General features: G+C 41.2%; 1 protein-coding gene across 6 annotated transcripts in view; it reads right to left on the bottom strand.

Annotated features, from left to right (window-relative positions):
* Positions 1 to 26,515, bottom strand: part of magi2b (membrane associated guanylate kinase, WW and PDZ domain containing 2b) — a 111,947-nt gene that overhangs the window by 45,807 nt on the left and 39,625 nt on the right. For all 6 annotated transcript variants that reach the window (XM_086027246.1, XM_086027248.1, XM_086027247.1 and 3 more), the window contains exons 3-6: positions 20,271 to 20,390; positions 13,660 to 13,884; positions 9,133 to 9,361; positions 6,106 to 6,185 (exon numbers count right to left, since the gene is read on the bottom strand). In XM_086027246.1, coding sequence (XP_085883372.1) covers positions 6,106 to 6,185; positions 9,133 to 9,361; positions 13,660 to 13,884; positions 20,271 to 20,390 — 654 coding nt within the window. The remainder of the gene's footprint in view (positions 1 to 6,105; positions 6,186 to 9,132; positions 9,362 to 13,659; positions 13,885 to 20,270; positions 20,391 to 26,515) is intronic.

Below are 26,515 nucleotides of genomic sequence, written 5' to 3'. Positions count from 1 at the left end.
TTCAATCTATCTATCTATCTATCTATCTATCTATCTATCTATCTATCTATCTATCTATCTATCTATCTATCTATCTATCTATCTATCTATCTATCTATCTATCTATCCATCCATCCATCCATCCATCCATCCATTCACCCACCCACCCATCCATCCATCTAGCCAGCTAGCCAACTAGCTAGCTAAAAGTACAGTAAGAAAACTGCAATACAAGTCATTTTCCCCATGTCAATGTCATTTTTCTTATCCTACCATCTACAGTACTGTCATCTCAGTAAGATTCAATTTGGTACGAAAGGAAGATGCACGCAAATGAGAAAATATTGATAATGTAACAAACGAATATCGACTGCAGCCAGAGGTGGGTAATCCAGGTCCAGAAAGTAAAAACCCTGCCACAGCTTGGCTTTAGCCACGGGTGCTTCGACTCAACCGGTAGGTAAACGAGCTCAGTTGATTAGAAGCACCTGTGGCTAAAGCCGAACCGTGGCAGGGTTTTTACTTTCTGGACCTGGATTACCCACCTCTGACTGTAACTACAGTAGTTCTAGCTCCTTCTAGAAACCAAGCTAGATAGTTTGCTGGTTAGAAAGCTTGTTAGCTTGAACTAGCTCACTAGTTTTCCCATTACTCAATTACCTAGCTAGATTGCTCTGCTTGAAACTGATCAACAATTGACAGTGAAGAAAACTGTGAACACAATTTCTTGGGGGGAAATGTAAAAATTTCACTATTAACCGTTTGACTCCATATTGTAATATAACCATCATCCATATATCATTCAACGTCTCTATTGTATCTATAAATCTATCAAACTATCATCTATCTTTATGTCTATCTATTTATCATATTTATTGTCTCTATCACACCTATATAAATCCATCTATCTATCTATCCATCCGTCAATGTATTTACTAGGGCTTGTAGTAGCCGCTTGCTTTGTAACAGTCCCCTAGCTCTACCTCTGGTCGCCACGGTAACAAAAAGTAGAGTGAGCAGTGGCTCATTTGCATGAGAAAGTATTGGCCCCACAACTCCTGGCTAGACGCCACAGTCAACTAATTGGTCGACTCAAGGTCCTGACTTCGCCAATGCATTGAGTTACAAGCTTGATTGGAACAAATTACTCTTAAGTCAAGGCACACGGTACTCTGTGACATTCTTGTTTGGTGGTGAGATTTTTCAAATGTAAAATATGTGCCCTGGCTCAATAAAAGTCGTGAAACTGCAGTAGAGCACATACAGTATGTAATGTGTCAGAAAGGTGTCCTGGTTGGTCCAACACTCTCGGTAAACCAACTACTGGTACATTAGGGGATGTGAGGTGGCCACTGAACAGCAGCGATGCTACTCTCCTTGTTACAAAACTGTCACCATGAGTTTAAAGCCACAACAACTACTTGCACAGAATGTTGTTGTCCTCATCTTTCACATCAAAGCTGTTCCAAAACATGACGGCAAGGTAGGGCAAGTAATGAGGAAACATATTTTGGTAATGGTGTGACTGTAATCACGTTGGATCAGCAAAAAGACACTTGGGAACTATTTTTGGATGAAAACAGGGCAGCGACGCCAAAAGTCTGCAAACAAATCTGTGAGGAAATAATTGCGATATTTCAAGGCAATGTTCCCCAGAGAACAGCAGTTGGTACTTAGTATATTTCACTCCCTGCAGTGTGTCATAATGTTAAGAGAACCTCGTGCCGGTAGCTGATAGTTGGCCACAAGTGAGCTCAACCTTACTTTGGCTACAGTATGTCATCTAATATGTATTCTCATAGCTATAAATCCAGAAGCAGCACTTCCATCCGTTAATAAATGACTTAACTATGTTATAATATTACCTCGGAGTTGCATCACTTACTCATTCTCTTTTTTTTAAAATCCAGTCTTTGTTGTCTTTGAGTTCTGTCGCTCTACTTAAGAAAAAGGAATCCTTACGTATTCAAGCAAAAACGATGCTTATGCTAATCTGTGTTAACGCTGCTTTTAGCTCTTGGCTTTGACATAAGGCCGTGTTCGGAATCTTCCGCGGTGTTCGAATGCCTCTTCGCTTCATCCAGACGTTTGTGTAAGGCATTTTCCCAGAGGTATAAAAATGTTCACTTGGGCCAAAAATGAACCGTTACACTGCGACGGACTACTGTCCCAACATATTGATGTTGCTGAGGCCCGTGACAGCCTTCCCCTCTTGCAGCACTTCCAAGTTTAGCTTATCAGTCGCCACTTTCCCTCTTCTCCTCCCCCTGACTCAGTCACCGACAGGCGCTGACGCGGTGGCCTCGGCGAAGCTCCGCGTCGCTAATCCGGGACGTGAGGTTATATTGACGGCGGTGCGGGGATTGAAGGCATTATCAAAGGCAGAAGTCGTAGCGACAAGCGCGCTGTCGTTTGAAACGCTGAGAGGAGATACGAGCCCGTGTCACCTATCAGAAGGAGACTCCTGACGAGCCTTTGAACTCCGCCAGTCTGCCACATCGTACGCATGTATAGATGATATCTAAATATACAAGTGGGCGCGGCAGGCGCACAACAACCCGCGCGAGTTACACTTTGGCTCAAACGCACCGACGTAAACAATCGTCTCCTCAAATCACCCTGAACGCAGCTCGGGAGGCCTGAGAAAAGGGAATCGGGAATGAGGTTACAGTGTGACACTGCGAAAAAAAAAAGAAAGACTGCAACAGAAACAAATCCGTGACATAAAGGGAGCAGTGACAGAAGATACAAGAGCACGACTTCCAAGAGTGATTTTTTTTTTTTTTTTTTTTTTTTCCCTTCGCCACTGGCGCAAACGGGTAGTTTGCGAAGCGCATCGTCAAGCTCTTCATGCATTGTTTTATCCACTCTCCTTGTCTACATCTATATTTTATTGGCCCATACTTCATGCGCAAATAATGTGAACCAAAACAAGGAGATTGACTTGACAGTCACTCAGTGCACTGTAGGAATGTCGCATGGTTTTTAAAATGTAAGGGCGCCAACAGCACAGTTATTCCTACGCGGGTTAATTATTCAAAACGTGACAAAAACATTAAGAAGGCTTGGAAAATTGAATTTTGAATTGCTTGTATACAAACAGTCGGGTCCCTGCAATGACCGCTGACCAAAAGTGTGTGAAATTAAACAACTAAATAAAGCTTTTCTTATCCCCCTATTTTTGAATACGCGTCTGAAAATGAGCGAGCAAGTGTGCACTTCTGCCCCACAGTGGACCAATTTATTTAAAAACCACTCCCACACTATTCCCTGAAGCCACGTCCAAGTGTTTAGCCGACGGGCGACACTATCTGGAATCAGATCATGCGGACGCTATGTTACTCCGTGTGGTTGGCATGGATACATTTACGACCCAAAAAGTTATTTGATTTTTTTTTTTGTCTAAATAATTGACATTGGGTAATTTTCCGCGGCACACCTGAAGATCTCTCACGGCACACTAATGTGCCAAGGCACACTGGTTGAGAATCAGGTTTAAAATGCTGTAAGTTGGATCCTTGTAGCAGTTTACAACGTAATACAACGCATTGGTTATCTGCCTTTTGGTTGATGGTACAGAAAGAGGTGTGACCGAGAGAGTAGGGAGGGGACTTTATATGCGGTATTAATACTCAATTAATTCTTTTATCATTTTTATCCATCCATTAGCTATTTTCCTCCAGAAACATGCAGACTGTCAATGTGCAGGTTGAGGAGCTGCTGCATCAAAATAAGTTGAAAATGAGCTCCACCTGAAATTAAGGTTAAGCTATGTTTATATTTTACGATTACAATCCTTTTCTTCTTTGTTCTTGATAAAAAAACAAAACAAAACGATGACTCTTATCTCAAAAAAACTGTGAGTCACGATCCTTGTATGTCAAGACACCACTGCATTTACCAATAAAATGACCTTTTCAACAGCGCTGCATATTACATCCCATGTTTTACAAGGGCTTTTCTTGTAAAAGTTTCATTATGGCTCAGTTTGACATGACATGAAAATCAACTGTAGCGTTGAGCAAATACATGCATTTTTAATGACCATATTGCCGCTGAACGTGTGCTGAAACGCACTGTTGCACAAAGTAAAAAGAGAGCCATCGTGGAAATGGAGAACAATATGTGGATGAGCGCGAGCAGGGTGCTGGATTATTGCTGCCGCGCATGCCTCCTCCGTCCAAGCGGCTGTTTTCCCTGATAAAAAATAATGTTTCCTGGCTTCCACTGCTGGAAGGCACTCGCTCCAGAGGATGTGTTCTCTCATCCAGGAGGTTCATAAATGTTTGTTTGCTTTTTTGGCAGTTGCGGCGCTCCCTTCCCCAGATACTACACGGAGCCAGACTACAGGAGATTACCCAGCAGACTCTGCATGGTCGGCGAGGCACAGATTGATAGTTCCAGTCTGTGGTGGGTGTTCGGGTCAGGGAGGTCTTCTTTGCCCTGACCTACACTTAGAACCTGAATTCCAAGAAAGTGCCCCAAGCATGTTGGATGGCGACATGATAATGGTGGTATTAACTCATTCGCTGCCATTGACGGATTTATTTGTCTTTTTCCACTCCAGCCATTCAATTCCAGGAACGCATTTATATATTTTTTTCTATTTTTTTCAAACTTTAGGGTAAAAGAGGGTCTGAAAATGTCTGGCAGTGAATGAGTTAAGAGGTAGAGTCAGTCAGGTAAATCCCCACAGAAGACTAATTTACCAATCACTTGGCCGACCACTGGTTACTGTCCATCAATAATCTGTCTTCCCGTGAAGGTTCTACACGGTCAAGTGTCACCATTGATTTCCTTGGACTGACGAGGCAGCAGTCATTGGGAAATGGAGCGGTTAAGCCTATAAACATGGTCTAATTGAACTCACTTATGTTAGATTACACATTGGAAACCCTTGAGGTATGTTAAGCTTTTTTTTTTTTTTTTTTTTTTTCTTCCTATTTCCCTGCAAAGTCTGCTGATTGACAGAGGCAAATGAAACAGCGGCAAACCACACCGCCATGTCAGTCAAAGACAAGGCGTGTGCTGATTTGAAAATCCATTAACAGAGACACAAAGAACTTAGTGATCATTGGCCCTAGACAGGAAAAAAAGAGGGAAGCGATCTGCAATTTTATTTCTGCAGCTGAAAAGCAATGTTTGCCTTGGTTCAGGTGATAGATGAAGAATGTCAGTTTTGGCAACAGTATGCGCCGGTGTGTCTAGCGGAAGTAAGATTGCGATTGTGCAGAGCCCAGCACCGTACTTGGAATTCTGGGCACACTTTGGCTCTTTACCAGGCAGGGACGAGGGAATGACAGAAAATGAACAAGCAAGGCAGAGGAGGAGGAGAATAGATGGCGGGTGATGGGTTGCACGAGGGGTTTGTGTGTGTGGGGTGAGGCGGCGTGGGGGTGGGGGGGGGGGGGGTCTGCGGGTGATTTAGACTCAAAGAAGGAATTGATTAAGTCTGTGGAGATTCACAACCTATGACAGCAGTGGTGATGTTTGCCTGCTGTTATACTGTTACTATCAATTGACAACAGTGTGTACCTTTTTCTTTCTACAATACTTTCATTTCCCCAAAAAGCACACCCAAAAGTTGTCTTTGCGCATGCATAGTGGAACCTCTAAAGCAGGAGTGGGCAAGCTATTGTTCTCAAGGGCCACATTTTTAAATTATTTTTTAAATATATACATGTATGTATGTATGTATGTATGTATGTATGTATGTATGTATGCATGCATATATATATATATATATATATATATATATATATATATATATATATACACACACACACACACACACACGGAGAAAACCCGACAAAGAACAACGACAAAATGTGTGTCAATCATCTTGCTGTGCGATGACAGTTGTGTTGCTCTCATAAAACATCTCTTTCTAAAGGTTTACATTGTTACTACAAAAGGAAACAAATCGCATGCAAGTTTTAGTGCACGACCGGAAGGCTCCCACCCATATAAACACAACAGCTTGGTGCCAAAGTGCTAAATCGACAAGCAGGTATGAAAACAGCAGGAAGCGGCGAGATGAAACACTGCCTACAAAACAACTGGCAGCTCAACTCTGATAAACACCAATTCACAAATGGATTGTGGACTTGCACTTTTGGCACTCACCGTCCTCCTTGCATTCCTCTGGAGGCTTCGCTTTCTTGGCCAGCCGAGGATCCAGCCATGACGTGGTCTTGGTGTTGTGGCTGCACGAGAAGACGAAAACGACAAGCGAGAGAAGATCGTTAGATCAAAGTAACACTAACGACTTGGATCCAAGTGAGCGGGCCTGATTAGCAAACATTAAGGTGCATCAATTATTCAATAGAGAGGTCTGGCGGTGTTGGGAAGTTTACACAACAAACCACACAGAACGCAGAGGGTGAAAAATCTAACACGACTATGTGCCAAAACAGAGGTGGCAAAACTCACACTCAGTACGCAAGTAGAAGCTAAAATATTGTATGCACCGAATAATACCTTATTTAAGATATCGTTTTGTAGGTGAGGAGGATGAAGAGGTGCGGGCGTCGTAAATAGTTGCACCGTGAAGATTGCAAGACGTAATAGCCTTTTCTAAATGGACAGACTGGGAACCAAATCTCCATTATTTGGATTGTGCAAGACATTTTCTCACAGGCATGTAAAAATCTTATCTTAGCTTTTTGAGTAATTTAGTGACGCATAAGACCTAGCTAATGTTAGCTCTCCAACATGTTATCAATTTCAGCTTTAAAAAAGCACGTCAGAAAAGTCTTAATTCATCACACTCTCAATTATTGTGTCTGAATTTCCACCATGTCTATTTTTGAGTCAACTTGTTGAAATGTCAATTGCAGCCAGCATTCCGTCTCGCTTTTCGAAAAAATTCATTCAATTGTCAAGTGTCTTCTTTTCAACTGAAATGTCACACATTAAAAACTTCTAATGAAGGCTGAAATCATCATTCAAGCTATTTGGCCAAATGATAGAAGGGTTTGTTTTCCGATGGAGCGATCTGCGAAGGCTCAGTCTCTTGCCACCCACAAGTCCATGTGACGTCACGGTGAAGGGGTCTAATGGCGTTACATCCAAATTGGCTAATTGCTGTGTAAATCCAGCCTGAGATTGAGCAGGTGTGCCGAATATTGTTGCCATGGAGTGTCTACTATTGTGAGTTCTTCCGAGCTGACATTTTTAAAAGCATCCATTCAAAGTGAAGTACCTCCCTTTATTGTTTATGCTGGCAACCCACAGTTCAAACTCCTGGTTGCCACGACAACAGCTACGACAAGGGATCTTCCCATCCTTCATGCTAGAGATGCTTGACAGCTTCAGCCGCTCATTTTTTCCCACCACTTTGTCTCAGAGGGGGTTTTTTTTTTACTTCTTCCTCACCAATTTCCTCACGTGAGACTCACACTCCAAACTGGACTCTTAAGCTCCTCGGACAGAAGGTTTGACACTTGGACTACTTTATCCTGCAGCATGTTTTTTTTTGTTTTTTTTACCTCGACACTGACTTGAGTTAAATCCCCAGTTGGGGAATTCAGCTTTTTACACTTGCCTTGCAGTCTGGCGGAACGCTGTGGTGGATTTCGACAAGGTTCTACAATTTCCATCTCATGAACTTTTAGGAGAAACTCCCCAAACTGGCATATCTCTACGTCAATCCTGTCCACCGAGGGCAAAAGAGGATCTGATCTGACTGCACTATTGTGTTGAATGCACAGTAACAAAAATACTCAATGCACCCTATACTTTGCCACTATCAGAGACGAGATGTTTAACATGTTTACTATTGTGGCAGCAGTGGTGCAGAACTACGCAAAGGAGATACTGTACCACGGCCACTACTACTACAACTAATTAAGAAGAAGAAGAAGAAGAAGAATCAGGGGTGCACATAAGCGGTGCACCGGTATGTATGAGGACTGGAAAATGAATACTGCGCTCTAGTCCAAGTCTGTCACTGTGATTTGCACACTAAGAATAGGTCAGTCCGGCTTCAATTCAAAGTCAAATCAGACACCACAACAACAGGGACAACTTTAAAGTAAAGTTAAGTAAGGCGTTGATATCCATGGACATTAAGACTTGTTTTGTTTTTATTTTGAAGTTTAGCCTCGCGGCACGTTGCGTAGTCGCCTATGAACAACCGCTTGTGGCGGCTGGCTTGGCTAGGTGGGCTAACCGCTAACGGTTACATTCCGGAATGAGACGGTGGATGAACGCGTCGTAAGACAGTTATTTCCATGACGCTGAGCCGCGGCGTCAATGGTTTGTCAAAATATTGTATGTCCTTACGCAAAAGCGGTCCGTGGTGCAAAAAAAAAAAAAAAAAAAAAGAGTGCACACCAAACGGCGGCCCTTGAGAACTGTGCTAAGTAAGCTAGCTGATTACAGTGTCCCATACAGTAAGTCAGAGGTGGGCAATTCATTTTTCAAATAGAAAAACAGTAAATTGTATTATTTTAATTAGCTGTAACTTGTGTAGCCCTAGTATACAGCAATGTTGTTTTGTTGCAATTAGATTCTTTTAATTCTTTTCAAAAATATGTTCTATGAGACTCCACTAGTCAAATGGCGGCATTGTGATTAATATTGCGTTTGTGGAATATGAGATAAAGAGCAAAATCCACCCATTTTTGTCCATCTCAGGCGGCGGCCATTTTGCCACTTGCTGTGAACTGAAAATGACATCACAGTTGCTCAGGGCTCAGATAATCACCAATCACGACTCATCTGTTTTCTGAAGCAAACAAACGCAACATTAATCAGAATGCTGTGTTTTGACTAGTGTAGGCGCATAGAATATATTATTGTCAAGAAACATTTTGTGTTGACTTCCTCAAGTTCAGCAATGAGATCGGTAGGTCGGGATAAAAATGAGCACCAAACAACAACCTCTGGTGCTCATTTGAGAACCATGACAAAATTCTTATGTGCACCCCTGATAATAAATCCTCATCATCATCATCATTATGAATACATTGATAAAGAATTCATTTAAATAATTATAACATGTATTGCTTTTCATTTCGTTTTTGCTCTATTTCACTATTTGAGTATCATATACCTCATTAGATCATGGAATATCACGCAGAGGTTGTGACTCTGTTGGAACACACTGTACCCTGACAATAAAAATCTATTCATGGTTCTTTGTCTTACTCGATGAAGTAGACCTCCCCCTTCTCAGTGTACGCCATCTCCCAGTTGTCAGGCAGAGGGCCCAGCTCTTCCTCGTCCACATCCGGGACTTTGTTGGGGGACTTGTCTGGAGATTTGGGTGCATCCTCCGCCTCGGTGGGAGCCTCGCTGGTGGCTGCCGCTTGGCTGCAGGTTTCCACGGCAACCTCCCCGGATGCATCGGTGCTCTTGTCCTCGTGCTCGCTGGACTCTGCACGGGGAGAACCGTTGCATTATAATTTCCTAATATTATAATCCTCGATTATCAGAGTGAATAATATGGATGAATAAAGATTAAAAACATATCGTGTAAATGATTTTGAGTTATGTTGTGTTATGGGATGCGCTAGAAATCAGTGGACAAAATTTCTTTAAACCGATCAGAGTTCGGAGAAAAATTACGATTAGATGCACTGTTTTCATAGACACTAAAAATATTGATCCGATTCAGACTTGCGTGGTCATGTATCGCAAGTTCGATCACAACAAATTATTTTGACAAGCGCAGATTGATCAAACTTAGATTTATTTCACATATTTTTCCCGTTTGCGCTGTCACGTCAAGTTAACACTTCCTAATGGAGCCGCAAATGAACCAGTTAAGCCTTGTGCCCGCTATGCCTTTCGCTCGCTCTGCTTCTACTAGCTTCCGGGAACAACAGAAACGCGTATAACGACATCACAGACATGCGCGGTAAAGGCGGTTTGTTCCGAAATGTCAGAATATTTTCATGCGCGCCAATTGGATGATCAATCAATATAAACCACCCCTCTCGTTCGGGATAAAATCTTGATCGGAATGGGCTTGATCTCCGGGTCAGAATATCCTGAATAGACTGTACATTTTTTCCGATCAGGCTTTTAATCCAAATAAATGTGTCCATATAAACTTAGCCGGTTTTCCGGTGTCTACGATATCATTCATTTGTGTTTTAATTTATTGCTTTCACTGTCTTTGTTGTTGTATTAATTCTATTTTTGTTGAATATAAAGTGCTTTGTTACAGCTGCAGATGTTATGAAATACGCAATATAAATAAAGTTGTATTGCATTGTATATATATATTTTTTTTAACCTTTCAACCTCGGTACTAAACAATGTGGGCATTTTTCATTTCTTATTAACTCATTCACTGCCAGACATTTCCAGACCCTCTTTTACCCCAACGTTTGAAAAAATGTGAAAAAAATAGAATTAAATTCCTGGGATTGAATCCTTCATCATAAAAAAAAATGGTGTGGTCCTTTCATCTTACCTCAACCTCCATGAAGGAGGAAGCGAAAACTCATCGCGTTTGATAAGAGTTGTGTGTGCTCTATTCTAGTTCTTGCAAATACTTGGAAATGCCAGTCCGACTCTTTTTTTTTTTTTTCAGGGGAAGAACACACACGCACGCACATATGCAGACCTGGACTCACACTGCACACTACACACGGCATGCATGATGAGTCAATGAAGCCGAGCTGTGAACCCCCAGGAGGGAGAAGAGGAGAGAGAGAGAGAGAGAGCGAGCGAGCGAGGGCGAGAGGGTTCTGAGGACAGCGAACATGAGGAGCACACAGCACGTCAGAAAGAGAGAAACCGGCAAAGACAGAGACTTTCAGGGTCAGGGAGTGAGTCACAAACACAAGGGGAGGATTTAGAGAGTGACAATAGATGCCACCAGCTCTTTTTTCGACATCACACACACCACATGTGTGGCTTCGGGGGGGTGACTATGACCAAGATTGCGGCATTATTTATGCTTCTTTCACCGAAAAGTGCTGCAGCAAAGAGTGGCGGAATTCAATGCACATCTGGCAAAAGTACTCATTCAACTCCTGTAAATAAGTAAAAGTAAAGCAAGTACACATTCTGAAATGTACTGAAGTCCAAAGAAGGTCCCCAACTAAACTGTACTATTGGCTGTCATTCCCACAGACCAGAATATATGCATGTGAGCACCGATGCTGCTCCGTGTGTAAACATAGCAGTTGTTTAAAGCTTTATTATTATTATTCTAACGTCTACTCTAATTTCCATTAGTCCCTCTATGGCGTTTTGCATTCACACATTAAGATGAACATTGTTCACATTAAGATAGCTTCTATTTTGTTTTTTTGTTTTATTTTCTACCCAAACAGAGGAGGCATCATTTAAATTAGGGCTGGACAATATATTGAAAAATATTGTCACTACAGTAATAGCACATGCAATGCAGAATGCAAAAGCCTCATTCAAATTCATATGGAAATGTATGCCTTAATCTGACTTTGACCAATCAGATGCAAATTTAATTGCACATCGCCATCCAATAGGAGAGCATTATCTAGGGGCAATACTAACAAGAATTAGATAAGAATATTCATTCATCTTTTTTCTGCATGAAAACATTTTTTTATTTCATTAAATAATAAACATGTAATTACTTTAGGTTAAATATTGCAATGATATCGATATTGCAATATGCAACACCCATATCGCATATCGTCGCTGTCCTGTGAAAAACACTTATGTCCATTTTTTAGTTTTTTTTCCTTATTTTTACGTGAATGGTGTTTCCGCGTTACAGACATCGCATTAATGTGAAATTTTTAAAAAATTCCAAAATTGGACATAAGTTATTTTCACAGGACAGCGACGGTATGTTAATCATTTCAGTATCTGTATCTACAGATTTTTTGCAAATCCAAATATGGTCACCCGAGCTATGACACGTCACGTCCTTTGAATAAATCCCTAATTTTTTTTTTTCATTCACAATACAGTGGTACCTCTACTTCCAAAATTAATTGGTTCTGGAAGAAGTAGAAAATTTTGTAAGTAGAGACGCGTTTTCCATGTAAATGCCCTAATCCGTTCCAAGCCCCCCAATATTCAGACATAAATGTTTTATAAAGCATAAAAATGCATCAAAACATGTAACAAATACATGTTACGATTAGATTATCGCACAATAAGAGAGTTGTGAATAATGTAAAAACAAAGAAGAGGGTAAAGAATAAAAATGATGGTCGTTTACCTTTTAATTGCTGTCCTCATCGCTTTTTGCCCTCTTTGGTTCATGTTCTCTCTCAGAAGTGTTTTTTGCCTGGCGTTTTGTAAAGAACTGATTTAATAACGTGGCGACTGTCGATACATTACGGTCATATTCTTTGGCGAGATGGACCAAACGCATCCCCTTTTCATACTTTTCTATTATCTCTTGCTTTGTTTGTATGGGGGGAAAAAACGATTTTCTCCTTCTTTTCTTTTCCTCTTTTCTAATTCACATAAAACTATCGGAACACCTCATGGCCCAAAAACAAAAACCAACTACTAATCAAACAAAGCTTTCTTATATTGAATGCGAGTCTTTCAACATGAGCATCAACTGATGCGGAGCCTTTTGCTTCTCTGCTTCAGGAGAAAAAAAAACCGCACAGGGATCACTGGAGGTTGTTTCTGTCAAAGGCCAGATGTAGAAGCAAAAATAGCACAACACACGAGGAGGCTAAACACGATGACACGCTGCGACGAGCCAGGCCGGCTGAGGAGGAGACGGAGAAGGGGGGGGGACGAGAGGTCGGGAGAAAGAGGAGAACGAGCGATGGGCGTCGTATTAATCCAAACCAAGCAGCAAGGCCGGCGAAGGCACAAATGACACTCGGAACAAAGATAATCGAGAAGCCATCAAGGTGCCTTTGAGGCTCGTGTTATATATGTTTATGGACCCGGTGCAGTCGCATCGACCCCGAGCCCAGCGTGTTAATGTTGGCAACGAGCGGTCCGGGTGCAGTCGGCGGGACAGATTTATTGACGAGCGGCAGACAAGAGACAGACTGAAGAGGGAAAGTAAACTCCTTATTTCTCCCATCGGGGGGAGGGGGGGGGGGGAAATAAAAATGGAATGCAGCCGCTGGTTTATATTCAATTCCACCTGTGTGCTCGTGAGCAACAACCCACGGGACAGTTTGGGGCTGCCAAAAAGAATTTACCCCTCGCCCAAATTTGATGGAGTGAAATATTTTCCATGGTATTGGAAGTAGGGGATCCAAAAGTGATGCTAATGCCACTGGACACTTCATTAGGTACACATGCGCAGAGTCATACGAGCGCATTTCAAACCCAGTTTGAAATGACAAGATTGCAGTTAAAGTCAAGTCAAAATTGAAAAATGAAAACGATCCTGTACAAGTTGTGCAATACAACAAGACCTTTTTTTAATGTCTCTGATGTTTTAAATGTAATATAGTGTATATAATATTCATGCATGTTATTTGTAGACTCTTTTGTTGTTATTAATTAAGAATAAGAACAATAACAACAATAAGAAGAGACAATATGTCTTTGCTTTGTATGTGTTGCTGCTCCATGTGTTAAACGGGCAGTTGTTTAAAGCTTTTCAATTATGCTAACGTTGGCCCATCTATGGCGTTTCACATTATATGTTAGCATTAAGCTAGCGGACGTCGTTCTACGAAATGACACGATTTTCACAGGTGCTTCTTGAACATAACCTCCGCAATCATTAGCTGGGATGTGTCCTACCTGGCGTGATGGCCATTCCGTTGCCGTTGACGACGGGGCTCTCCTCTTCCTCCTCCTCGGGCGGCTCCAGGCTGGCGCGCTGCTCCATGTTGCTGACCGACTGGTTCCTCTTCCTCTTGCCCTGGGCGCTGGGCCGGGCTCCGGGCAGTAGGGCCTCACTCACATTAAGAGGAGGGGCAGCTGGGGACGGTTCTGCTGGTGGCTTGGGTGTGCCGTAGAAGTTATCTAACGGACACCAAAGAGAGACACAAAAAGAGTTCAATTGTACGTCAAACGATTTATTTGAACGATAAGAAAAAATAATAATAGTGATATAATTAGTTCTTATCAGATTAAAATGTCATTATTTATTTTTGTAATTAAGCAATTATTTGATCAAATTAATGTTAAATGTGCAATTATTTATCTTGGAATAACATTTGAATTCATTTATTAAATCTAACACATTTTTTTGTTTTGCAACATTAGGACTCTACAATTTCTTGTGATGTTATTCTTGTAACATTATGATGTTATGTTAGATCTTTACAATTATTCTGGTAACATGGGGAAGTTACTTCCGAACTTTGTGAGTGTTTTCCTTTATTATTGTAACATGATGACATTATCTCAAAACTTTGATTGTTTTCTCGCGATATTGCAACTTTATTATCGTTATATTATGACATCATCTGTTGTTTTCAATTGTTTTCGCAACATTACGATTTCATGTGGGAAATCCATACCTTGTAATTGTAACATTATGACTGTTATTCTAAAGGCATTATGAATTTGACAAACTTTGGACTTTTCCTCATAAAATCCAGACTTTACAATTTATTGTTATTTGTATTACTCATTTAATGAGTTGAATAAAAAAGAAACAAATAATAAACATGCCAGATATTTCAATACATAACTTTATCCAGATCCTCAAAATTATACTACATCGCCCATATTACACTCTACGTTTAGTGGAAATAGATATTTTTTATAGTTCTGCAAAATGCATGTGCCTGACTGTAATAATTGTATTAGCTTGTGATAGTGGCCCGGGACTTAATCCAGCGTAAGAGAATGAAGCGTCACAGCAAACAGAAAACATCTTAAAAAACCCCAAAGCTGTGTAAATACAAATGTGAAATGTGAAACAACCAGGGAGCAATTTCTACTCGACTCAACTTTGTAGAGCACTTTAAAAACAAACACGGCTGCATACAAATTGCTGTACTTGGAGCAAAATTTGTCATACAATAACAAAGACAGTTAACAATAACACAATAAATTAATAACATAAGAAAAAAAAAACACAAGTTTCATGCTGAGTCACAAGCCAAAGAATAAAACCACTACTACGTCGACTCCCCACTGTGTCACTCAACCTGTGGAACACATTAGCGGCTACAAAAGGAATCAATTACAGGAACAAATGTGCACCTGCTCTGTGGTAAAACACCCTCGGCTATGTCACTTTGCACGTGTGTTAACATACTATAACACTCTTTAACACTATTATAGAAAAGTGGGATGTTAAACACGGTCAAGTGGAGAGCAAGAGGAAAGTACGAAAGGTCCTCTAGGCATCTTATATACACAACTCACAAATGAGGTGAACCTCATAGTGAAACCTCAATTTAACGGACCCCAAACCAACGGACAGAAAACAGTGCCCAGTCTACTTAAAACGACACTTCTAAAGTAGCTGTTTAACTCTGTTAATTCCAGTATTGGCCGCATTTGGCCACAGTGCCGTGGTGCCGTCAACAGACAGAGACTGGTCGCGTGTTTCTGGGTTACGGTGCTCTCGTTACAGGATACACAGATTTATAGTAGGCTAAAGTAGGCTAAAAAGTGTACCAAAGTGGCGGCCATGTTGGCAGGCGCTTCATTGTTGTTGACTTGTTGTTGAGTGTTATTAACCACTAAACAATAGCAAATAAACAACAATAATTAGTTAATAAACAGTAATCAGGAAAAAAAGGCTTTGTAATACACTTTTAACGCATAATCGAATTGTATCCTATCTGATTCAATTAATCGATGGAATAATCAATAGAACCGATTCTCAAAAATAATCCAAAGTGACTGCCCCAGCATTCACCATTCATTCCATGAATGACGTCATATTTCTCAGAATCGTAACATAAATATGCACTCTTCTTCAATGATTTTCTTTTGCACATTCCCTGACTTTAATATTTCACATCATTACCGTTTCAACCTGCTGATGAAACAAAAGTGAGGCTCGGAACAGTTGGTTCTCAGGAGAAAGTGGCCTCATAGTGTGTATAAAACCGCTGTCCATAAATGTGAGTCATCCCTTATTACAACTGCAAAAACGGAATTTGGCTTAAGCAAAACTGACGCTTGCACAATGTCCAAAAATACATCATTCAACTATAACAAACAAAAAACGTGTTTCTTCAAAAGAATGAATAAAAGCTGTATCACGACCGTTGGATGTATACGTCCCCTGTTCTATCATTTATAATTCATCCCGTAAAGTCGCCATGGCATGAGAAGTGAAATGAAATATTACCACAGACCGACAGCTTCCGACCACACAGCGATGAACATCAGAGGCCTCTAGCCTTTGTACCACATCTGCTCCAAACCCCCAAAAACACGCACGCTCACACACGCGCGAACGCACGCACACGCCCCAATGACGACTCGGCCTGCTCTCGCACACCTGCTTTGTAGCCTGACTGTCCCTTGGGGCAAAGCAGCAGCATTTGTTGGGGAGCTGGAACCTGCTGTTGCATTCAAAGACAGTGAAAAAAAAACGGGTTAATTATCTGGTGGAAGATGAGAAAGTGCTCATTGCATGCTCACCGGAGAACCCGCTGCTAACCCTGTCAGAGATCTGCCGTCAAATGTTTCTCTGCTATTTCGAGGTTCCCTGTTTGTGCTCTGCTATGTCGCAGAGTTTTTAAGCAATGTTTTTCTTTTTTTTTTGTAACATAATGAGTTTTTACTGGGTACAGGCAAGTCTGTATTTAGAGTTGATTGAGTTGGAGAAATCCAAAATAATTTGCGCTCTTTGCTAAGCCAAATTCAAATAGCATATTAGTTTTACGTCTTTGGTGTATTGTTCAACAGTTTTATTTTACAGGAAAAGAATAATATTCACGGGTCAAAGAAAGCTATCAGAGCAGTCTTTAAATTGACATTTTTTCCCCTACATTAATTCCAAGATTTTACTCAAGTAAAAATCTGTTCAAAGCTTCGTAAAAAATTGTGGTTGAAAAATACGATTAATCGCGATCAATTATGGTATATATATATATATTTATATATATGTGAGTCTGTGTGTGTGACTGTGAATGTTTCATTTCTCTACTTGTGTTGCATGAATGTTTGTGTTCAAATATCCATTGTGAAAGGGTTGCAACACCACAACATTGACGCCTTAAAGTTTGTGGGAGGAGTGCAAAGAAACATTTAGTTCAAATGTTCTCTAATAAGCTCTCCTTTCCCTTAGAGCTGGAACACCTTTGTAATCAGGGACTCCTAAGAAAATAAAAAGAGAGGAGGCGCAGGGAGCCGGGCAGAAGGTTTTAGTAACTGTAATCGTACACTTCCCTGCGCTCTCCTTGCAAGAAAAAAGACAATATTGTGCCGAGTGTCTTTTCTTCTCATTGTGTGCGTTGTTTACTAATGTCTCACTTGGTGTGAACCTGACAGTCTAGAACGTATTTCCCGTGATAAACGGGGTTCACTAAATGGCTTTGTTGACCATATTAAACGGTCATTTGTCATTCCTTTGGGATTTCTTTACAATTTATTGTGAAATCAGCCGGCGCTCTCAGCCCTTATTTGAATGGAAGCATGGGAGGAAGCAGGAGAGCACTCGGATTGTGTTCAACTCAAGGCCAAATTGGATTTCCGGCATGTTTAACAGATTGAGGCCAAGATGGTGAGACGGAAAGGCCACGTATGTTATCGTTCAATTCTTCATGGACATCCCTCCACATGGCCTCAAACGAGGTTTTCTTTGCCTTTTCTTGTTACACACAAAAGTCGTCCACATTAAGGGCAAGCATGTTTTTTGATCAGTGAATGAATAGCTCTCTGACTGTGTCAATCAATATGGAGCATTATTATCTTTGTAAAAGCATCATTTTTGATACAACTCTTATATTGGCTGGAGTGAGATTGTACCTAATGTTTTGCTCGATCTCTCTTTCACTCTTTCTCTCTCTCTCTCTCTCTCTCTCTCTCTCTGACCTCGGGTTATTTTGATTTTAGACAGCCGGAAACAGTTATTAACTGTGAAAAATTAAATGTCTCCTTTAAAGTGGAAGTCAAGCCAAACATATTTTTTTTCAACAATATGTTCTATGCAAGCCCACTTGTTGAAGCACAGCATTCTGATAAATATTGCGTTTGTGGAATAAGAGTTAATCCACCCATTTTTAGCCATCTCAGAGGGCGGCCATTTTGTTACTTCTGTTGACTGAAAATGACATCACAACTGCCCAGGTAACGACCAATCACGGCTGACCTGTTTTTTGAAGCTGAGCCCTGAGCAGTTGTGATGTCATTTTCAGTCGACAGAAGTAACAAAATGGCCGCCCTCTGAGATGGCTAAAAACGGGTGGATTTTGCTGCTTAAGATGCTTAACTCATATTAAACAAACACAATGTTAACCAGAATGCCGTGTTTCAACTAGTGGGCTTGCATAGAACATATTCTTGAAAAAAAATATGTTTGGGTTGATTTCCCCTAAAGCCCCCATCCCACCGACCGGCGAACAATTGTGAGTGTTTTCGAAGGAAGCGAATGTTGCCTTCACGTCAGAGTTCGTCAGGATGCCTTCAATGACGCGAATGTTAAAAAAAAAAATAAACGTTCGGCGGATGTTCGCCAAGAGCTTAGGTGATTTTTTTTTTGGTCGGTAAGGAAATTTTGAACATGCGACAAGAAAAGTAGAGGCGAACATCTGTCGAATGAACCTTGAACGAACCCTGACAAACTCCGATGTGAACGTGCAATTGGATGAATAGGGGCCTTATAGTTTGAGATTAAAACTTGATCATGTGGACGTAGCTTTCTTCTCAATGATAGTGGGGGGGGGAAAAAATTATTGTACATATTGAACATATTGTTGAATGTTTTGCTTCAGGGACTGTTGAAGACCTTTGAGCAATTTCAGTCTTTCAAGTCTTCAATGTAAAATGTGACTCATTTACCTTGGAAATGACTCAGTGCACAGCTGTCCAAAAAAGACACATCTAACTGCAAAAAGCAATCTGCACATGCCTCCCGAGAAGCGTGCGTGCGTGCGTGCGCGTGTCTGTGTGTGCGTGTGCTAAGGTTTTGTTCAAGCACACATGCCCACAACGCTATTGGGCAAATGAACCAGCAAGCCCCCTCCATCTGTACATGTATCCCTCGCAGCATGGCAAAATACATGGCATGGACACACACACACACACACACACGCGCATTATACTTCGACATCTCCGGCCCAGAAATACATCAGCCGTTCGGGAAAGTATGTCCCAATGGCCACCCCGCACCTGGCCGTAGTGCTTTGGTGCAAAAGGAAACAAATCAGCCACAAAGGTAAATGTGTCCCGATTAATTGCTGCCCATAATCCTGCTTAGTCAGCTCAATGTTTTATTTATTGCATCAGTCATGGAGCTAAGAATTTTGAAATAAAGTTTGGGAAGATGATTTAACCACAGTGGTTTGCGTTTGTGAAGACTTCTTGGTTGGTCAGAAGGTCGGCATGATCGTAGATTTTGATGTGGATAGTTGGTGCCGGTGACGTGTCCAAACATTTTCATGAATGACAGCGTAATAAATTTGCACGGCTCCATAAATAGGCATATTTTATCCACCGCACCAATCGTAAAGCTACATTTTTGTCTCAATCAAATGTTTTTTTTTGTTGCTGATACACTTCACAATTTATGGATCAAAAGACTTTTATGATCGGAACAATAGAACAACAAGTATTTAAGAACAAGTAGAAGTAGTATTTAAGATTTATAACTTATACTCGGGGTTTATGTTGTGTCAAAACATTTTAGGTTCTAGTATTTATCAGTTACAGTGAAAACGGAGGGACATAGGAATATTTACTTTGCAAGTCATTTTACTGTGTGTGCCCATAAATTTTCTTCCAGCACTACTCAATTTAAAATTAGGGACTATACTGTGCTGTGAGTAAAATGTTAGTCTGGAGTCCAGATTAGTGATTTTCAAGCATAGTAAATTACCGATAGAACATGATTTTGGGGTGCTCTTGTGTAAAATATTGGTGTGCAACGGTATATGATATGAACAGTAGTGTTTGGTAATTCAAGCAAGACAAAAAAAAAAAATCCTAAAAAGTTGTGATTTTGGAGTTGCGAGAATTCTTCCCGACAGTGACGATAAGTAATAATATGATAATTATTTGGTTTCACAGTCGTAACCACCCTCAGAGGGAAACCAATGTGGCACACAACAAAAAATGAGTTTGACACCACTGCACTACACTGCGAGTGACTCAGTTATGCAAAAAAAAACCAAAAAAAAAAAACTCAGACCTAGTCATGAAAATGATCTCAAGTCGAACTTACTGTACGTCAAAACAGCAAAACCGCATCACAGAAACAACTCTTCCCTGACACTCACCTTCATAAGTTCCGCTCTCTAGTAAGGCTCCACTTTGCTCCAATTCCATAAAACGTTCCACAGTCACAAAGTTGTAGTCCACCCCCGGCACCTCCCCCTCCTTGGGCTGCCTGGTCGTACCTGGACAGAGAGAGAGAGAGAGAGAGAGAGAGAGAGGATGGAGAGGTCAGGGGAGCCTCTTGAAAAGAAGAAAAGGCAGGAAGGCAGTGGAAACACAAGTGGCAACACATAAAGCTGAGTCAGAACGCTTCATGTGCCATTGCCAAATTCATTCACATAATTGGGAGTGAGCGCCAGCGAGTGAGCCAAAGAAACGCCATCATTCACTTCCTCTTAGCCAACTCGAGGCTGTCTCGGTACAGTGAACCCCATTTATTGCGGGGACACCTTCCGGACCTAACCGCAATAGGTGAAAATCCACCATAAAGAGACTATAAATATAGACCATCTTTTTTTATTATTAGTTTGATCCCTTTTACACACTTTAAAGTTATTAAAACACAATTGAATTGCTCTTGAGCACCTGCTCTCATTCACTCTTCTGCAAATAAAACCCCTTAGTGAGGATAAGCAGGACAGAGATATTTAACAGCAAAAGGTTCAACCAAACTATGTAATAAACCAAAGACGCTAGCTTAAAATTATTGTTGCCACTTTCAGTTGAAGTATACTGTTAAACTAAACAGAACTACAGTACACTTTTTGTATTTAAAACAACCATAGCTTATTCGTTAAAGTGGAAGTCAACCCAAACATATTTTTTCAAGAATATGTTCTATACAGGCCCACTCGTTGGAAAAAAAGGCATTATGATTATATGAAATATGAGTTAAGCAACAAAATCCACCCGTTGGCTTTGTTGGGGACCTTCTCCGCCTCTCCTTGCTCTTAACTATGCTGCACGTCTTGCAGACCTCAGCGCTGCTCGACATATTATGACTCAACGTGGTACTAAACCGAAGGCGCACAACTCTAATTTCCATCTTTCGTGTATCCGGTAAAAAAAAAAAAAACGTTTTAATGCGCGATATAGCGAGGAAACACTAATGACTTCATCAACTGGGCACTTCTTTTTATTTGTTTTTCAAGCAGAATTCAAAGCTCCTGACACAGCACATATTGTGCACACAACAGTAACGTGGAGGCATTTCGGCTTGGAGCAATTAGAGGCTGCCAACGCTCCGGAGAGCTCCATCAGCGGGGGTCTGTGATGGGCCTTAATGGCAGCTTTGGGCTTAATGAGGTGCTTGTGTTTGCGCTTCGGCCAAGTCCACTTCAAGCCCAGTGAAGTCCACATGAAAGCACGGAGAGTCCACTGGGTCGGGCTATGCGTGCAAAGTCAGAAGAAAAGCCAAGTGGATCCGATGGCACAAGGTTTGGCGTGTGTAGCATCCTGTGTGTTTGTGTGCAGGTGTAATGGAGCAGACATCATGCCCTTTGTATGTTCGTGTGTGCGTGTGTGTCAGGGATGGGGAGTCACAAAATACTTATTTTGTTCATATTCTTAGAGAAGGAATCCATCCAAACACATTTTTTTCAAGAATATGTTCTATAAAGACCCACTCGTCTAAACACAACATTCTGATTAATATTGCGTTTGTGGAATATGAGTTAAGCAGCAAAATCCACCCCTTTTTAGCCATCTAAGGGGGCGGCCATTTTGTCACTTCTGTCGACTGAAAATGACATCAGTCGCTCGGGGCTCAGGTAACGACCAATCACGGCTCAGCTTTAGAAAACAGGACAGCTGTGATTGGTCGTTACCTGAGCCCTGAGCAGTTGTGATGTCATTTCCAGGGGACAGAAGTGACAAAATGGCCGCCCCGAGAGATGGCTAAAAAGGGGTGGATTTTGCTGCTTAACTCATATTCCACAAAGGCAATATTTATCAGAATGTCTTGTTTCAACTAGTGGGTCTGCATAGAACATATTCTTGAAAAAAATATGTTTTGGTTGACTTCCGCTTTAAGTAGAAGGGGTCTTTTTTGGTATCGTCACAAATCATCCCCCCTATTGAAATGATCGTAAATGTCATTAATTCATTCGAGCTCTCCAAAAAGTACCAGCAGCAATCTTTCAACGTGTTTCTTAAATAAGGAAAATAGTTACTTTTTACTCCATTAGAGCTGCATTCTGTTTGTTACTTTTATATTTACCTTTCTGTCTAACAATGGTGAAAAGCAAAACAATTAAAAAGTCCATACTTCATCACTAAAATTGGTCAACAGGAAGCTTCTTCATTCAGTTGTTTTGGTCCAAAAAAAATAATATTTATAGCATTTTTGGGAAAATGGGGTTTGTTTATAGCTAATAGACAGTAAAATGTACTCAAGTACATGTCAGCTATTATAGTTTTTTACTTTAACTTAATTTCAGGAGTTCATTCTGTACTTTTGCCACCTCTGGTGTGTGTGTGTGTGTGTGTGTGTGTGTGTGTGTGTGTGAGTGTGCTTGCTTCTTACATTATAACTCTTGCACCCACTGAGCAAGCACTAATCCACACGTGATCAAAGCACACCACGGCACGGCAACACGAACACACGCGTTTCTGTTTCATGTGGACAAAATTATTGGGACAACATCATGTAGGTGTAGTTACCCTAGTTGCATAGTTATAATGGTACAAAACACTTTTCTCTATCCATCAAGAATGATAGGCAATATTCTGCATTTGACCTAATAGCATGTCACAAATCCACATGTAAAAGAGCTCTGAAAAACAAATTAGAAACGGGCAAGCTTTAAAAAAAAAAAAGAAAGCCTGATGAGTGACAGGGTGAAGGCTTTGTATATCACATCAATTTGGGCCAATCAGATCAAGCGGAGGTAAATCACGAGCCTGACATACCGTTAAACCTTCACAAAGCCTGCAGTCCTCTTGTTATTTGGTTCTGATAAAACTGCCGCTACATTAGCATGCTTAGCATCATTATTGATGTCTAACTGTTTTGTTTGTGTCACTCTTCCGTTGCCGCAAATTCACCCTCAGGGAGATTAAACAAACGGAACGCATTTCACAAGTAGATGTTTTTGCATTTTTTCCTGCATGCTGCACATCCCGGCTATTCTTTTTTTGCACCACATAAAAATGTCTTTATGAAGGCCGCTGTAATATCGGTGCAATGGAGCTGAGTACATTAAAGTTCAGTGCGTTCCCCGAAGAAAATAAAAATGCATCTTGAAGGGGACACGTGTTTCTCGGCAGACTGCCTTCCGCCGGGCACAGCTATCGATCTGGACGATCACAATCAAATTATTCTGCTGCCCACACCACAGGAGGCAGAGAGTGCCGGAATACTGATGACCCGTCCATGGCCTCCCCTCCCACTGACTCTTTGCGCAGACATACCAAGATTGAAAGACAAAGGCCAAGTGGAAAAAAAAAAAAAACCATTTGGATGCAACTCTGAATGAAAATGCTTAATTTTTAAACAAGTATCCCGGACCCTGAATCCATTAGGATGTTGGGAGAAACTTCAGTGGCACTGTGGTTTGTAATAGCCGCTGCAACAATTCTGAAGCTAACTGGCTAATGCTATGTGGCTCTTAAAGTTTTTACACCACCGAAAAGTATTTAGTCTGGAGTCGAGAAAGAAGTTGTAATATTCGAATAAAGTTGTCATTAAACAAGAATACATTTGTAATATTATTAGAATAAAATTGAAATTTTATGAAAATGTGACCCTGATAGGAATTTTTAAAAGGATAAAAATAATCATAAAAATATGAGAATAAAGTTAGATTTGCATGACAATGTATTCATAATATTAAACAATTTTACAAGACTACATTTGTAAAATTACAACAGTGCTGTAATTTTACAAGAATAATTTTTAAAAAATCTATTTTTAGAATAAAGTAAGTTTAAAGTAATTTTACGAGAGTAACGTTTTTTACTGTAACATTCCAACTTCAACATTTCTTTCCATTACAGTTGGCTGAATTGCTTATTCATATGCGTGCAGATACAACACACTGAGTCAACAAAAAAACAATCACATTTATTCTTTTCTTGTCTTGAAAAACTCCCAGCTAAAGACCCCAAATGCAATGTTTATAATTCATAATTGATGAGCCGTTGCGGCTGAGTGGCTCAAATCAGCTCACTGAATTTGGACTTTTCCTTTTTTTTTTCTTTTTTTTTTTGCACAAACCTCATAAGCTGCCATACAGACCTTCAAGTGACTTGCATAAAAATGTCCGCAGACTGTCGCGGGAGAGACACCTGAGCTAAAAGTGCAGCTGACTATTGATAGAATGTCATTCTCTAGCTAATAAAGGAAAAAAGTTGGGCGCTTGCCAAGGAAGACTTAGCCAAAAGTCTTAGAGGTGACACTGTGAGTTGGTCAGAGGTGGCCAAAGTACTCACATGCTGTACTTGTGTAGAATGACAGATGTGTGTAATAAAACGCTCGAGTGAAGGCAGAAGAACTGATTCAACTCATATACAGTACTACAGAGACATTTTGGGGCCGGGGGATTTTATATAAGATAATGTACAGCGATGGAAAAATTTTACTTTAGTACAACAACAAAGTACTTGTACTTGTCTACTTCCTGCCACTGGGTAGCTCACTCAGGCGAATTGTATAATAAGCAGTTGGGTGGAAGTGGGGAGGGGAGGACATTCAAATGAAAAAAAAACAGGTGGGAGTGTATGTGTGTGAATAAGATAGAACGCAGAAAACCGAACAAGGAAATTCCATTTGGAAGTGAAGCCAAAATAGCTGACATACTGAAATAACTCAGCTAGGGCGTCAGATTTGGGGCAGGACAAAGACCTTTCCTGAATAATAGAGAAGGCCAGCTGAAGACTGAAGACCGAGAGCACCATTGGTTCAGCCAGCAGCGCATCCTCCTCAGTGCAAAATGTTCATGCATGAGGAATGTTTGTATAATTAAGACAGGAAGCTGGCGAACGGAGGAAGCAGTGAGGGGATGCAGCGAGGAGGGTGATGCTAAAAATAGACTATCGATGGACTGATTATCATAATAAAAGGTGTGGGGGATGGTGGTCAGAGGATTCAGTTGCTTGGATAGTTTCATAGCCGTGGGCAAAATATTGATGTGTATCCGACTTACGGTTGCATGGTGACCTAGCGGTTAAACATATACGGTACATGAGGTGTGCTGGCTTTGAGTCTAAGCCCAAGCAGTTTCTCCAAGTAGTTCAACTTCCTTGTATATTCCAAAAACATTCATGTCAGCTTCACTGAGACTCCGAATGTGTCTATAGGTGTGAATGTGACAGAGTGGGTGATTATCTGTGTCCTAATATTGGCCGCCGGCCAGTCCTGGGTGTACATCACCTCGTTCCCAAAGTCAGCCAAAGTCAGCTGGGATAAGCCCCAGATCACTTGCGCTTTACCCTTTTTTGCTGGTCCGCCCTCCGTCCTCCATCCGCGACCTGGGTACCCTTCCGTCCACGTCCCTCCGCGACCTGGGTACCCTTCCGTCCACGTCCCTCCGCCCTTATTCATGAAAATTATCGTCCTCCGACCCCGTCCGTCCTTGTAAAGCACTTCTGTCCATACATTCCATCAGTCCTGGACAGACGGACGGACCGTTCTGTCCGTGGGACGGAATGCCCATTTTTTCTTATACTAATACTAATGGTTGGTAGTCAGCAAGGTCTTTTCTGCTGGCCTGCACACTATCAAGAGCATTGGCCTACAATACAACCTAAATTCTAGTATTCTACGACACTCCAACCTTTTCCTGTCTGAGAGTGAGAGTTGGAGATCATGGCTTGATGAAGGCAACAGTACCACATCATCTGCAAGAATCAGGAACATGATACCACATGAGGGCACCAAACCAGACCCCCTCAACGCCTTGATTGTGCCAAGAGTTTCTGTCAATAAAGGTTATGAACAAGGTCTTGGCGGAGTCCAACCCTCACTGGAAATGAATCCGACTTACTGCCCGCAATGCAGACCAAACTCTGACATCATTCGTACAGGGACCAAACGGCCCATACCCTCCTGCAGACCTCCCAGAGGGACATGATCGAACGTCTTCTCCAAATCCACAAAACATATGTAGACTAATTGGGTTCACTCCCATGCACCCTTGAGGACCCTGCTGAGGGTGGTCCACTGGTCCACTGTTCCACAGCCGGGACAAATAACACACTGTTCCGCCTGAATCCAAAATTCGACGGACCCTCCAGTCTCCAGCATCTCTGAACAGACTTTACCAGGGAGGATGAGTAGTATGATCCCCCTGGTACTCCTTTTTAAAAA

The sequence above is a fragment of the Filicampus tigris genome, chromosome 4 (genome assembly GCF_054856515.1).
Source record: "Filicampus tigris isolate MCC_2025a chromosome 4, RoL_Ftig_1.0, whole genome shotgun sequence".
Classification (NCBI taxonomy): domain Eukaryota; kingdom Metazoa; phylum Chordata; class Actinopteri; order Syngnathiformes; family Syngnathidae; genus Filicampus; species Filicampus tigris.
The sequence above is the reverse complement of the archived record's forward strand: the minus strand, read 5'-3'. Positions and strand labels throughout refer to the sequence as shown.